The following is a 15,959-nucleotide window of genomic DNA, read 5'->3' on the forward strand; positions in this document are numbered from 1 at the left end:
GTATGAAACTTGCGCTGCGATTTTGCACCAATACCAAAGTTTGAATGAGACACTCAAGACTGGGATATCGCACCGAGCATGCATATTGCAGTTTTGGGCGTACGAGCGATTTATAGAGTAGAAGTTTTCATGAAGATGGTGCCATGGAGAAATTGCACCTTAAGCAACCAAGCATGCAATTGGCATTGTTGGCAACGCAACTGGCGTTGTCTCCGGCCACAACTTGTTCCACGAGCATACAGACCAGCTGACTACGAGGTGAATCCCTTTCCTGCTCCCTGGATCAGTCTAAACAAAGAAAGTTGAACTAACGAAGCAACAGCCTGCCCCCCGGGTATATGCCTGAAGAGAGGTCTAAGTGCATGTGGTTTGTTCGCTTAGTGTGGCCATGAACCACAGCAGGGGATAATGTTCCTGCAAATGTGCTCCAGCAACGATCAAATTCTGAGAATGTAGGTAAGCAGGTGTTGCATTCTCCTATGTTCCAAGGACAGCTCATTACTCTCCGAGTACTAACTGGGAATAGGCAATGTCCTGTAGGCACCAGTTGCTAGGCGTAGCCCTTGATTATGAACTGGATCTAATCGCCGGAGGCACAGCTGTCTAGCCGAGCCGTAAAGTATGCAATCAGAGTCCAATTTACTGCTTACCAAGCAACAAGAGATACATAGAAGACATTTGTGGTCGGAGCCTCAGTGCTTCCAGGACAAGACTTTGAGAATGTCAAGTGCCTTGCTTGCATTAACCTTCAGACTATTTGTGTGCTAGAAAGTTCAGCTTCTTACCGAATATAACTCCTAAATACTTGTGGTCTTGCTTGACTGGCAGTGCGGCTTCATGTAGTTTCAAGATAGGGTCCGGTTGTAAACCCCCCTTTTTTTGAAAAAAAAAAAAAAAACACACACACACACAGCAACAGCTCTTTCACTGGAGAAACGGAAGACGTTTTTATTTGCCCATTGGGTCATTTTATTTACAGTGAATCGAATTTGCCATTTGCAAGTTCGCAGCATGCAATTCGCAGCATGCAACTTGGAGATCATCAACACATAAAGAATGGATTAGAGAAGATGGCATACAGTTGAACTGCGCAATAACGAAGTCGACGAGGAACGTGGAAAAATTCGCTTTTGCAAGAATTTTGTTGTTGCAAAATGAGACAGCACAGATGGGTAATGCGTCGCGGAATGAAACATTATTATCAAAATTCCGTTAGACTATATTGGCAAGCCTTGCCACATCGCCGACAGCCGCACTGCTGTGGAGCAGTATTCATGGTCAATTGCTTTCAGAGATATGATCACTTTTGGACGATTTTGTGTAACTTGGCACCGGACGCAGAGCAACAGCGTTCCATGCAAGCAGTAGCGTTTCTCCAGCACATGCTGTCGCCCATAGACACCGACGCGTCCGGTGTCGAGCACGAAAGTGATCGTATCTCGTATACCCAAAGGCAGTCTATCGAGATTACGGCTGCTTAGCGCAAATCTATGTCCAGTTGTGAAATCCGCACACGATGCCTGTCAGGTGGCACCAAAACCAGTGTTCTTGAAGTAAGGGACGCGTATTGCCGGATGATCGCTTAATCACGACCCTATCTGTGGCACTCCACAATGTGGCCGCCATCTCAAGCGCCACATTCCACTTTGGTGGGATGTGGATTTCTTTGTTTTTGTTGCATCTTGCTCATTGAAGCGCACATTAAGCACTGCACTAGGTGTACAAAAACCACTGTCACATGTCGGTAGCAACATGTGTGCCACTTCGAATGAGCGATCAGATGGCAGCCATGACGTGTTTCCGGCACACATGATGGCTCCCGGCGTACTGATTGTTTTTGTAAACAAAAATGGCAGTGCTTACGCAAGTGTGATGTGGTGGTATTTTACACAATTTTAGTGCAAAGCAATAGCATCTGAGCACATTTTCGAGCCTGCTAGCTTTTCACAAGTAAGTAATATGTGCAGTTGTGTTCCGGCAAATTTCGTTGATGCAGGATTGTTGTACAGCAACATTTCGTTGTCATGAAGTACTAAATGCACTGAATCCCATAGGCGTTCGCCGGGGATACGAAAATATGTCCTTGTCTAGAAAATTTCATTTTCGCGGGGTTTCGTTATCGTGGGTTTCGACTGTAATTCTGTTTATGGAATTCATTTTTACCATGAGAAGTCTTGTGCTTAGAATACAACTTTGCGGCAAACCGTTTTCCTCGACGAATATGCGTGAAAGCACTGTGCCCAGACGCACCTGAAATGTTCAATTAGACATAAAGTCCACCAAAAACCTCAGCATCTTGCCATGAATCTATAGGTCTACCAAATCCTGCAATATATCAAATCTCCATGTAGTATCGTAGGCTTTGTCCAAATCAAAGAAAATTGTGGGACAGTGTTTGTGTACCAAGGCATTGCGTATTTCATGTTTTATTTGAACAAGGCGATCAACTGTTAAACAAACCTTTTTTATACTCGCACTGATGATTCTCCAACAGGATTTGTGTATCAAGGGTAAAGTTAGTCCGGTGTTCAGGGGTGCGATCGGAGATGGTTGTTCGGCGCGTTCGTTCGGTTACCGGCATGTGCGATTGGCCTACTCCGTGCCGACGTTGCCAGCCGCGGGGCGCGGTCACGTTTTTGGTGACATCAAAATGACGACACGCTCCTGTCAATCATCCTCCCACTGAGCATTTCGTCTGCTAGGCGCCGAACCCGACGGGAGCTGGGAAGTTTGGAGCGATCATACGGCTTCGCATGGCGCGTCTGGTGGATTGGATTGGATCCAACAAGCGGCTGCGGCATGGCACGTTTGAATCCAATCCATAGTTTAATTCGAAAAAAATGGCGCTTCCGTTGGGAACTTAGGTTGTTGCGCTGGCGTTTCTAGAGGAAGGAGGAGAGTGGGTGGCGGTGCGAAACGCGCTTGAAGAACTGGCAGAAAGTGTATTCCGGCGTCGTTTTTGTTTCTTGAAACAAATAATTCGTTGGTTGTACAGAGAAATTGACCCCATCATCGGTGCCAGCGAGCCACTGGAATGTTGTCGCTGCCTCTTGAAAAGTGCGCCACTCTTCCCGTCGTTTTTTTTTTCTTTTTTCTTCTCGCTGTGCGCGACACCACCTAGGGACGACGCAAAGAAACTAATAGTTATAAATTGCAGTAGTGACACGTACTACTATTTGAAAACGTGCTTGGGTTCGAGAAGAAAAAGTTCATTTTTTTAGATAAAGATTTCATTCATTTGGAAGACGACCAACATTTCGTTTTGCAGTATACTGTCTGCAAGCAGACGACAAACGACGGAAGTAAACTTCCGGGGAGGTCACCGCTTCCTGATTGGCTGCTCTCTCCGCCCCGCTGTCACAAATTTTGCATACTGAAACTTTGTGACGTTGCAGCAACTGAACAGAACGCGTATTGAACAAAATATCTCCGATCGCGCCCCAGAATACTTTCATAAGCTTTTGCCACACACTTTGTGAGAGCGTTAGGACGGTAGCTGCTGGGAGATGTTGGGATGTTGTTGGGGCTTTTAGGAATAGTGCTATTATTGTGATTTTCCATACTATCGGCATTACTACTGTTTTCCAAATCATGTTACAAAATTCCAGCAGAGCTTCTACGGATGCTTGTGATAAGTGGGCAAGCACTGAATAGTGGATGTCGTCAAGACCTGCTTCCATTTTCTTGCCAGCAGGAAGTACTCTGTTTAATTACAGCAGTGGCAGGAGCGCATCATACCAGTGTCTTAGCCAGAAATTTATTTGGGAGGAGGGGTGTTTCTGCCGAGAACTACCACTCCTTCCCCTCTCTCTCTCTCTCTCTCTCATGATATATATATATATATATATATATATATATATATATATATATATATATATATATACATACAGGGTGTTTCAGCGAACACTTCCAAAATTTTTTAAAGGTTGCCTGTGGCAGATAGCTCAATTCTAGTTTATAAGCCAGCCTAGTCGAAGCGGCAGACACTATTTACACAAATAATTGAAATGCAAAATCGACTAATTAACAAGAATTCACCAACTTTTTTAGCTAATTATCTTATGACCCATATTGCCTTTTACAAATTCTAGCAGTGGACTTCGCAAGGCGAAGATCCACTTGGAACGAATTCTCAGTACGAGACCAGTTTCAAGATATAAATTCCCCAACATTGCTGAGAAATGCATTGGCGTTCCAGTTAGTTGTGTGCTTCAGTGCATCAAACGACATTTTGTTAACAAATTACTGGAATGCCAATGCATTTCTCTACAAAGTTCGCGAATTTATATCTCGAAACTAGTGTCATATTGAAAATTCGTTCCAAGTGGATCTGCCTTGCGAACTCCATGGCTCCACGATACGACAGTAAAACTTTTATGAAGATGTGTATTTTTTGGCCCTAAGTTCATTTTTTGAAAGCAGAATGCTTCTGGCAACAACTTATTTATGATGTCTTTGATGTCACCTAGGTTGTGGATCATGACTTTGCAATTCCAATGAATGATGAACGGCATTTTAATAGAGTTGAAAATATTTACTTATTCGTGTGAGCTTAGTATAGTCATGGGTGACGAGGTGGTGGATGATCGAGAGCCACGCGCCAAGACACGCATCTCGGGCCATGGAGTTTGTTTCAGCTTCAGGCCCTGCAACACTGCGATCCGCCGGTCCATCTTCCATGATGATGGAGCGGCACTGGCTGCTGCCACCTAGGAGGCAGATGGAGTTGCTACAGGAGTACCATACGCGGACCATGTAGATCTCCGAAACCGGTGTGGCATGGCCCTCTGCTGAGCCGCACTGACATACTTGAGGTAAGTGCCCTAGCCTTGCTTCATAGAATGAGATCTTTTCCCTTTTGGTGATGGTGATGATTTCTTTTTCCCTCTTCCAGCAAGGGCACCTCTGTAAGCTGGATGATCTCTCTTGCAATTGACACATTGTACAGGAGCATCGCAGTTGTCAGAAGGATGTTCGTTGGCACTACACTTCATGCATGTTTCTTTGCATCTACATAAGGACGAGGTCTCCACTTGCCATCTTTGAGGCTTTGTAGCCAGGTCCAATCATGTTTGCTAGGTATTTAGCTACTAGGAAAGGTGACAGTTTTCTTAAAGTTGTGTTGCCTTCAGTGTGAAGGACACGGTACTTTGGGAAAGTGTCTGCGTTTTGTTTAAAAAAGAACTCGAAAGTTGCTTCAGTGCACCATATTTCTAGCAGGCAATATTGAGGGGGAGGGGGAGGTGAAGACACCAGCCATGCAACGCCAGTATAACTTAATATATATATATATATAAAACAGATTGGATATAGTACTACACAAGGTTAACCCTAGCCTCACGGAAAATCAGAAATTAAAACAAGTGAATAGCAGACAGTGGAAGAAAAAGGAAAAATATTGAAGAAGGGGATAGGAAAAGGCAACTGCTCCTTTCCTCGGGATGGGTCAGTACAGAGGTGCCGTCTATGTGAAGCGGAAGCCAAAAAGCTGTGTTGCCTCCACTGAGGGGCCATAAAAGTCCAAACACCTGATATCGGCTCAACCCCCAAGATCTCGTTGTCCCTGGACACTGGAAACTACACGCCGGACGGTCCAACCCCCATGTGGTCAAGTATGTGGTAGCACAACATCATCAGCTAAAGGTATTACATAACATAACCTAAACATCTGGACAAAAATAAAGGAGTCAAGTGCGTACAATGTTAGTTTCTGGTTAAATTTGGGTTCAGCCTTATGCTTGGTTTTTGCAAGGCATAGTTGTCTGATGACCGCTTACAATTTTGTTGCATCTTCACACGTAGGAATACCACATGAACATGGTGGCTGGAATGGCTGGAAACAAAAAAACTTGGCTTGACTTGCATATGAACAAAGCAGTTGGACAAGAAACAACAGGATGTAGTGGTTATTGTGGATATAATGGAGCAGTTCAGAAACTATGAAATTCATGAAGATCACATTATTGAACAAGATTCACTTGCAATGGCTACGGCCACACTCACTATATGCTCCTCACAAAAGCCCCCATACGACTGCGATCACATTCACCTCTTACTGTTTCAAACATGGGGATTGAGAAACAATCGCAACTTCAGATAAAAATATTCTGATAAAAAATGCTGCACAGTATTTCCCATGACACCACAGCAGTACTGGACACTCTGAGTGGTAAGCTTCCCATTTCGAAAACGAATAAAATGGGTACCATAAATATTGGTTGTCAGTCCCCTTAATAAAATGTTCACTCTCACCTCTGCCTCAGCCCCCCGCCCCCCCTGCCATGACAGCATAGTTTTTATGCATTTCAGCGTTCACAGGTCGGCAGATAATTCCCTGAAGCACCAGAATGCCATGAGGTTACTGCAGACACATTTAGAATCCTAGTTCCGCTTCTGTTATCTCTATCCGGTATACCGAGATGACTAGTTTCTTTACTTTGCTGTAATAGAGTATAACCCCACTGATACGTGTTTCGAGGGACCGCGGAATAACAGCCGCGAGGAAAGCCGCAAATCACCACAGCTATTAGACATCTCGGTGCTCGTACCGTGACTAGGGACCGAGCGTGCATATGTGTATATGCTAAGGGACACATACAATGTTCCATGACAGTTGCCCCTTTCAACTCTTGATGTGCTTTACTGCAATACTTTGCGCACACTTCACCGCATAATACAATGCTATTGCAGCGAAGCTGACTAAAGAGAAGTGGCGATTATAGAATGCATACAAGACTCTTGCAGGCCCCAAAATAAATGGAGTCTACCGCTCCGTGGTTGTTGCGTGATGCATGATTCTTGATAGTCTTCACCACTGCACACTTCTTTGGGTGCTTCAATAATTGCTTTGTGCAAGCTTTCTCCCAATATGCTCGTGCAGCAGCTGGCTTGTGCAACTTCGGTCGCTTATTGCAAACTTTGGTGACATGTAACACACAAGTCACTTATTGCTACGTGTCAGTCTCTTGTGGCAACTTACTCGCTGGATGCACTGCTACATTTATGTGACTGCCATGTTAACATGCAATGTAAGATGCAGGACTTCACAGAATGGCAATGTATCAAAGGACAACATAATATGTGGAGCCAATGGGGTTTAGGGTGGGGCCAGGAAAATGCGATGTAGCAGCCAAGAAAATGCAACACCGACGAACGCATCAACAGGGTTCCACAGTATTGTGATTCCATGTTCGAATGCATCAATTCACATGCGTAACCTGCGCTGCTGTGACTTAAAGCTGCTCTTGTGCAGAAAGCTCCGACAGGAGAAGTGCCAATGATGCGGTTTCTCACCTGTGTGCTTGCGCTTGTGTATAATGAGAGCGGGCAGTCTGGCAGTCGCATAGTCACAACAGTCACAGTGGTAGAGGTGGCTCTGCTGTGACTCCTTGTGCTGGAGCGTTAGTGTGACATCATGATGCCTCCCTGCTGGCAGAAGCATAAGAAGTGATGTTTACAACACAAAATTATAAGAAAACTCCTACACAACCTTATCAGGCCCATTCTTCACTTATGTAAAATAAGCAAGATTTACAGCATCATGGAGGAAATTAAGTTTATTTGCTACAAGCATGCAAGGTAGAAAGCGATCACTGAAATTGTATTAACATGTTTTGGTCACATTGGTTTAATATAAGATGCCAAAACAAAGCAAAGTTAAGCCTCCTTTCCTACACAGGGAGCTTTGGGTACACCACTTTAATACTATTGAATCACTTTTTTTTACACGAGTCTTCAGCTTCATTCTTTAGTGATTCATCTTGTCCTGCTCAGTTCAAGATTGGCAACCCTTGCTTTCTTGGTTGTTTATAATATTGCTTTTTGAACAAAGTTCTCTCTTTGGGTATAACATTCCCCTTTAGGTACAATGAACCTGCCTGGGTTCAAATATGCTTCTTCATCTCTTGTATTCATCCTCACTCTGGTAAGAAACCCTTGATTGCAGACATATGCATTAACCTTATTACTAGTACAGAGGAACCCGATTATATCGAACTCACAAAAAGACACTAAGTCGTTCAATATAGGGCACAATTCAATATAAGCGTTTCAAAGAGCTGGACCACATAAAAACATGTACCATTTGTAACAGCACTTTATTCATGAAACAGGCTAATACTAGTGTCACATGACTACGTTCGATTGTGATCGAGCCCGGTCCATTTAGAACTTCATGACCACAATTGGCTCCCTCCCACAGCTTTAGCAAAGGAGCCACTCACAACAAAGAAATTTGATCTGGACCGGGCTTGATCGTGACCAAAAGTGCACCGTGCGAAACCTGAATTAGGTCAAGTTTACTGTGGTGCAAAATAGCCATGATCCTTCTTCTAATGAAATATTTTCTTTGCCAGGAAGAGCACTCATTTTCCATGTTGTTCAAGGATTTGGCAATGCTGAGGCCAAAGCCTTCCCACAGAAGTGCCGCTACAGGGTGAGCATACACATCATGTCAGAGTAATAAGGCACACGATTCGAGTTGTCCTTGGTGCTCCTTTCACTAATGACGTGAGTCACGATGTCAGCAATGAAGCCTTCATTCTCAAGCCCTCCAGTGGTCGCAGCACCTTTAGTGTGCTATACTTAAACTGAACTGAAAACTGAAACTGTATTTTTTCAAAAACATCAGAAATATATGTACAAGAATATTTGGACCAATAGCCTAATATGGCTAGTGGCCGGTCCAGTGCAATATACAACAAATATGCACAGGTCAGCTAGAGAATAAAAAAGCATGCAAAAAATACTAAGAAACATATACATTCATAGATATATATACACATATATACACATATACATACGCATATATAAGTATACCTATAATACGTAAGGAACATATAGTGAACATAAATCCCGGCCATGCCTGTCAACAGACTCGCAAGTTCACAGATCTTGCATAGACAGAAAAAATGACTTGCATGCTAAGCCGAAATTACGGGCAGTTTTTATTTCAAGGAGGATCATGTTCTAAATTTTAGTTCCATTAACTTCTACTAATCTTTCCCCATAAACGTTACGACATTTGAGCAGGTTAAAGTTGCCATTTGAAGCAAGACACGTATTGCGTATAGGAACGGAAAAAAGATCAACAGGAAGAGGCGCAAAGGACAAAATAAACAAAACTGGTACACATTGTGCACATGTGTGTCAGTTTCTTTTATTTTCAGTTTCGGTTTGCTGTTCATTCTACATAGTTGCTTGTTAGTAGTAGGCAGGTGAGGGTCCCAAAGTCAAACAACTGCAGCAGAACCATCGGTTAACAAAAATATTGGTACAAAATGATTAATTAGTACAGCAGTGTAACGTTATGCAATCTATAAGTAAATAAAAAGTGAAGTAGTGAAAAGGAATACATTCGATTTTTATACAAGGAGTCATACATGTAAAATAAAAAACAAATTCCCACATTACCAATCTAAATTGCATACGCATATTTAACAAATGAAGTACACATTCAGTCCTTTGTGTAACAGTAAAGCACTGTAAACAGCACAATGTCAACGGAAAAAAACTTGCTGAACTGTCAATGGCTTCCGGAAATGCTGACAACTCGCTCGAAAGTTCTTGGAAACCAGCGAACACTTCATTGCAATGGTCAGAACACTTTTCAGAATGGTCACAGGGACCGTAGAAGCTCGCCCCCCTTGGCTGCAGGGTATGTTATAGAGTTTTGTGACTAAATTGCTGCAGGTTATTTTCTTTTCTTTACAGCTTCTATGTTAGCGTGTTGGCTATACACAGGAATCATTTGGATGATATTGTCGAGAAATCAAGGACACCGCATGCCACCGATGTCCTGCGCAACGAGAGACCAAGGAAACAGCAGCAGCCACCAGTGGGGCATCAAGGCAACGCTCCGCAGCGTCACGGCACAGTAGCTGCTCCATCGAGGCCCGCTGTTGATGTGGCGTTGTGGCAATGCCCTCTTCCTCACACAACACCTGGTGCACAACCGTGGCAGCAGATGTTGCGTTTCGCCCGCTCTGCACCATCAAAGCCCGAGCCACCAAGCCAGTGCCACGAGTGTGCGAGGCGCACTTGCGATGTGGCATTGTAGCCAATCAGAATTTAGGTGCTGTTCCACTGCTACAGACGCTGCCGGCTTTTTCACTTAATGGGCTAGCTGATGCTTTCGCTTCAAAAGATTACCCTCTAACAAAGACACCACATTCTAGTTGTAAACTTTGACTAGGCTGTTTTGAACTTTTCTCTATCCACACAGCACACAGAGTAGATCTGTGCTTCTTATCTAGAACACAAAGCAATGCTTAGTATGTATGTAGAATCCTACTGCATCATGTGGGGGCACATGCACCCATTTCCTCCCACATGCTCATGTCGTCGTGTTCACACATTGTGCACATTGACCTAGACCTTAACAGGACCACCGACCTAACGAATACCCACCGCAGCCTGTGAGTGACATCATTGCCTGGCAGTCACGAACAATGAGGCAAGCCAATAGGCTTGCCTCATTGCTAATTACCTATTACAGAGTGGACTTTCCCTCTGCAAGTATACTTATTGCATGCAGGAGCAAATGTGAATTGACACTGCTGGTTGCCCGCTGCACACTAATCGCGAGCACCGACGGACCTCAAGAAACACCATCCATCCATCCATCCATCCATCAGCAAACCGAAGTTTGCCGAGATATTTGCCGTCGATCCTTACTCCTAAGCCTTCCCAGTTTAATAGCTTGAATACTTCCAAGCATGCAGTGAATAGCATTGGAGAGATTGTGTCTCCCTGTCTCACTCCTTTCTTTATAGTCATATCATAAGAAGCCAACATCTTATGATATGACTAATAAAAATCGGGCCGCTCGGTTAACCCCCTTTCTTCTTGTTCCTTTTTTTATAGGTATCTTCCTGCTTTTGTTATGTAGAATTACGGTAGCTGTAGAACTTCTGTGGATATTTTCCAAGGTATTTACGTAAGCGTTCTGTACTCCTTGATTACGTGATGCCTCTATGACTGGTGGTATCTCTACTGAGTCAAATGCCTTTTTGTAATCTATGAAAGCCATATAGAGAGGCTTATTGTACTCTGCGGATTTCTCGATAACCTGATCAATGACATGGATGTGATCCATTGTAGAGTATCCCTTTCTGAAGCCAGCCTGTTCCCTTGGCTGACTAAAGTCCAGTGTTGCCCTTATTCTATTGGAGATAATTTTGGTAAATATTTTATATAATACTGGGAGTAAGCTAATGAACCTATAATTTTTCAATTCTTTAACGTCTACCTTTTTTGTAGATTAGTATAATGGTTGCATTCTTCCAGTTTTTCTGGGACCTTTGCAATCAATAGACACTTCATATAAAGAGCCGCCAGTTTTCCAAGCATTATGTCTCCTCCATCCTTGATTAAGTCGACTGTTATTCCATCTTCTCCTGCCGCTCTTCCTCATTTCATGTCTTGCAAGGCCCTTCTGACCTCATCGGTAGTTATAGGAGGAGTTTCTGTATCCTGTTCATTACCGTTTCTAATAGAAGTATTCTGACCCCTCTGAGTATTGTACAGGTCAGTATCGAATTCTTCCACTTCTTTTACTAGTATATCTTTGAGATTGCTGATGAGTGCGATAGTTTCACAACTTTTGATTAAAAATTGGTATAGTCAACTTCCGTTAATTTGATTCTGACAGGATTGACGAAACTGAGTCACCTGGTAGGTCGAATTAAACAAGAAGCAGAAAAGACACCAAAACAGACCGATGATTCATTTGGCAGTATTTGCTCGACACTAACACACCCCTGAATCAAACGTGCACCCACTTTCTATTGAATTACTTGTGGTTACGCTTACTTGTGCTTGAGCTTGTCGCCTTCAAGCTACTGTCATGCCTCCAGAAACATTCCTTCCTTTGCTATCTCTGCTTCTGGCAACAAGGGGATTGCTGACGCTACCTACTATGCAACTTGGTATGGAATCACCAAAGCTCTTCCGACATCCTGCACAACAGACGTTGCAGAGTTCCTTTTGCATGACATCATCCTTCATCACGGTGTACAGACCGCAGCTGGTGTTTCCTCTCCAAAGTTGTGGATGATCTACTCCGTTCCTGTGCCACCAAACACAAACTTACCACTGCCTACCATCCACAGACAAACGGCCTCACTGAGCGCCTTAATTGCACCATCCCAGACATGCTTTCAATGTACGTGTCTGATGACCACCGTGACTGGGACAGTGCTCTCCCCTTCATCAAATTCGCGTACAATTCCTCGCGCCACAACATAGCAGGTTACTCATCATTTTATCTATTGTACGGCTGCAACCCCATACAGTGCAGTCCACTTATAATGATAACACATATAACAATATATCTGTTATAACGACAAGTTGACTTCAGAGTATCAACTTATGCATTAGGGCTATGAGAAAAAAACCCATATATAACAATATTTTATTCATCGCATATTGGATATAACAATCGAAATTCTGCCTTTTGGGTGGCGTTTTCCATGCAGAACAATCGAGAAATTTGTTTTGCTAAGTTCCGTTTAGCCGAGACAGGCCGAAAAGTTTGCCTACACGAGTTTGTATCTGCCACATTCTGCCACCTACAGCGCGTACCGCCAGCGCGCGAAAGCATGTGCAGATTTCCTACTATTTCAGCGCACCTAACGCTTGACACGCTGTTTAGAGGTATAAATAAATGTCTCATTTTTCACAGCCTTCTTTCTACAACGTCAATTTTTTATCGTAGGTGGAAAATTCGGTTTCCAAGTTATGAAGGTATGTTCGGCAGCTTCTCTGAAAATTTTTTTTACAGCAGTCCAGATGTAGTGATGATCGATTGTAACTATAGGATTTTTTTTTATTCTTGATATCGTTATAAGTGGACTGCACTGTATTACTTTTCGACACCATCCTGCCCATCATTCAACATTCTGCACTGGAGCAAGCCTGAGATGTCATTACCAGAGCCAAGCAGACATGTCAAGTTGCTCATCGTCGCGTTTCTATGTCCCAGGACAAGCAGATAACCTATGACAGCCGCCACCATGATGCCAACTTCTTTCCCAGGGACCTTGTCCTTCTATGGTCTCTGACCCGTCGCGTCTGCCTATCGGAAAAAGTTAATGTTGCTCTACGTCGGTCCTCACCGAGTCCTCCGCCAGGTGACAAATGTAGCATATGAAATCTCTCCGGTCAACACTCCCGCTTGCCATGCCCAGCCTCCCCGTGACGTCGTCCATGTTGGCCATCTTACTTAAACGCTACCAGTCTTCATCCACATAAGATGCACCAGAATGGCATTTCCACGCCAGAGGGACATATGTCACAATGCTGAAAGCAAGGTGGAAGAAGGTGAGCACAAGCTTGGGCTGAAGACGACGATGCGAAGGACTTGCCTGCTCTGCCTGTCTGATGTATATACCTTGTAAATAGATTTCCACGTTTCTCTAATCCTTGTCACAGTATAGCTGAGATTCTACTGTAACAATTTGGACTGCTGAGATGTAGTGCAGCCTTTTTACATGTTATTTTTGTATTTGTTTATTATTATTAGGAAGTGACAAAGAACACACTCAAATACCAATTAGTATCAATAAACATTATGTAAACCATTTTGCAACTCTCCTGCAGCAACCGAATGCACCTGAATTACCAAGGTGTTGCAAAATACCTTTAGCACAATCTTACTATGTTTTCCCTGTATACTGTGAGCCAAAATAAACAAGCTTTGTTGTTTGTTGTTGCCGTGGCAAACATGGAACCTTTGCAAACTTTATGCAAGCACGTGTTAATACTGCTAAGGGTGCAAAAACAACATGTCAGGGCTTGACTTTATTATATATATATACAGTGGAACCCCGATTATACAACTTTCTTGGGACCGCGAAAAAGCGTCGTAAAATGTGGACGTCGTAATATCTGAACATAAATTATGCCTATAAAAATACTACTTATTTCACACGACGGATTTATGAGGAACTTCAATGTAAACTACTAACATACGCTGCAGGGCTTGGAAACCCAAATTACCAAAAAAGTAAATGCGATAAGAATTAATGCTGCAGTACAGGTACCAATCATGCTTTATTCAATCGAACCCTTACAGCACTACACTGCCCACTGCCGTGATTCCCGCCAGCCGGCATTAACTTCAAAAAAAGTCGGTAAGTTTCTTTTGGACTTTGTTTGATCTGTGAACCACGGGCAACGTACAAAAGGAGGTCCTCTGTGGCGTCGCATGAACAGATGAAGTTCCGGATGCTATCTATGTGCCGTAGCCCCTCGGTGAACATGGTAGGCACAGGCATGGCATCTGTGGCGTCGTCATTGTCCTCGTCTGATGTCGCAGCGGTGTCGGCACTAGGCAAAGCCTCCTCGATGGTGTCATCCAGCGACACCTCACCGCAGATGGCAATGTTGTCATCGGCCTCCACGTACTCGGTGAAGGTTGTGCTGAGGTTTAAACGCTCGAAATCGTCGTAGGTAAAGCCTGCATCGGCCTCGAGCGGCATCGAGGTTGTTGCGTCCCCAGCAGAAGAGGCAGCCTCTCGCTTAAAGCCATAGTGCTTGAACGAGTTAGCGATTGTGCTTCGCGACACTGCGTTCCACAAACTGGCAATAAAATGCATGGCATCGAGCACAGTGATCTTTTTTTTCCGACTTGCTGCGCTCCATAGCCGCCAGCCGACGCTACACTAACCGCTTCCGGTACCCTTGCTTGACGCACTTAATGATGCCGGCATCCAGTGGCTGCAGCCGGCTTGAGCAGTTGGGTGGAAAAAAAAAAAAAAACCTTTATGTTCCTCAGGCTGGATGTATCAGGTGGGTGGCACGGTGAGTTGTGCACGAAAAGCAATACTTTTCTCACCTACCACCCATTTTGTTATCCAGCTGCTGCAAAAAATTGCTGAAGAGCGAAGACGTCATCCAGGCCTTTTTGTTGAAGTTGTAGCTGCACGGCAGCGTCTTCAAGTTCTTAAAGCACCATGGCTTTACATACTTCCCAACAATGAGCACAGGCAGCCTCTCGGAACCGTTCTCATTAGCACAGAATAGTGCCGTCACATGCTCTTTACTACGCTTGCCACCATGACAGCTGTCACCCTTAAACGCAAGGGTTTGCTTGGGCTGCATATGGTAAAAAATACTGCTCTCATTGGCGTTGAAAACATCGCAGGGCTTGTATGCAGTAAACATCTCTGGCAGTGACTCCATCCACTCGTTCACCATCGAAACGTCCACGAAAGTGCTTTCTCCGCAGGAGCAGCTGTATGGCTGTATGCAGGAGCAGCTTTTCCTTTAGAATGGCGCCGTCAAAGTTGATTGTAGAGCTCCGTGCTTGATGCAGCCACTTGATGAGAACTTTTTCTAACTTTTCATGCTGTCCTTTTTTTGACGCTTTCCGCTTGAGCCTTAACTTGTTGGCATTCTGCAATATCACAGCTTTGTTTGCCAGGATCGTCTTAAGCGAAGATTTGGGTATGTTAAGGTGCCGGGCAATGCTGGCTTTCGTGGCTCCATGCCGCTTTTCCGCTTCCTCGATAATATTCAGCTTATCGCCGAGTGACAGAACTGTCCGCTTTCGGGACATCGTGCCTCGCGTTGCTCCACACAACTCAAAACCTCCGCTGAATGCTGGTCGCTAGGATTACGATGAAGCACACGTGCGATAAACCTAGGCCTCTCCGCGCTACCTTGTCAGCGATCTGCTGCTGGAAACTGTAAGGAGAGAAACGCTTCCCCAACATGACGAGAGACGATGCCACCGAGAAGAGAGGGAGAAAGTGATTGTGAAGAAGAAAAGGCGGTGTCAAGTGCTCCGCATGCGGAGAGACGGAGCAAAGGAAAGAGACCTGCGGCACTTTTCTTTCGTTCGCCGTTCTGTCCCGCGCTTTGCGAGGGTTGTCGTATAGCGCGGGTCAGGCGTAAATTTGCATCGGATAACTGGGGTTTTTAATGCATTGCTTCCATGGGGACTTCACCGGGACTGC

The 15,959-nt window shown here is 44.2% G+C and overlaps 1 protein-coding gene across 3 annotated transcripts in view; it reads right to left on the reverse strand.

Moving 5' to 3' along the window:
* Positions 1 to 15,959, reverse strand: part of LOC126526309 (uncharacterized) — a 48,729-nt gene that overhangs the window by 13,446 nt on the left and 19,324 nt on the right. For 2 of the 3 annotated variants that reach the window (XM_072289705.1, XM_072289706.1), the window contains one exon: positions 7,294 to 7,428. In XM_072289705.1, the coding sequence (XP_072145806.1) occupies positions 7,294 to 7,428 (135 nt within the window). The remainder of the gene's footprint in view (positions 1 to 7,293; positions 7,429 to 15,959) is intronic. The other variant, XM_072289707.1, reaches the window with a different exon arrangement.

The sequence above is a fragment of the Dermacentor andersoni genome, chromosome 8, assembly GCF_023375885.2.
Source record: "Dermacentor andersoni chromosome 8, qqDerAnde1_hic_scaffold, whole genome shotgun sequence".
NCBI classification, from domain to species: domain Eukaryota; kingdom Metazoa; phylum Arthropoda; class Arachnida; order Ixodida; family Ixodidae; genus Dermacentor; species Dermacentor andersoni.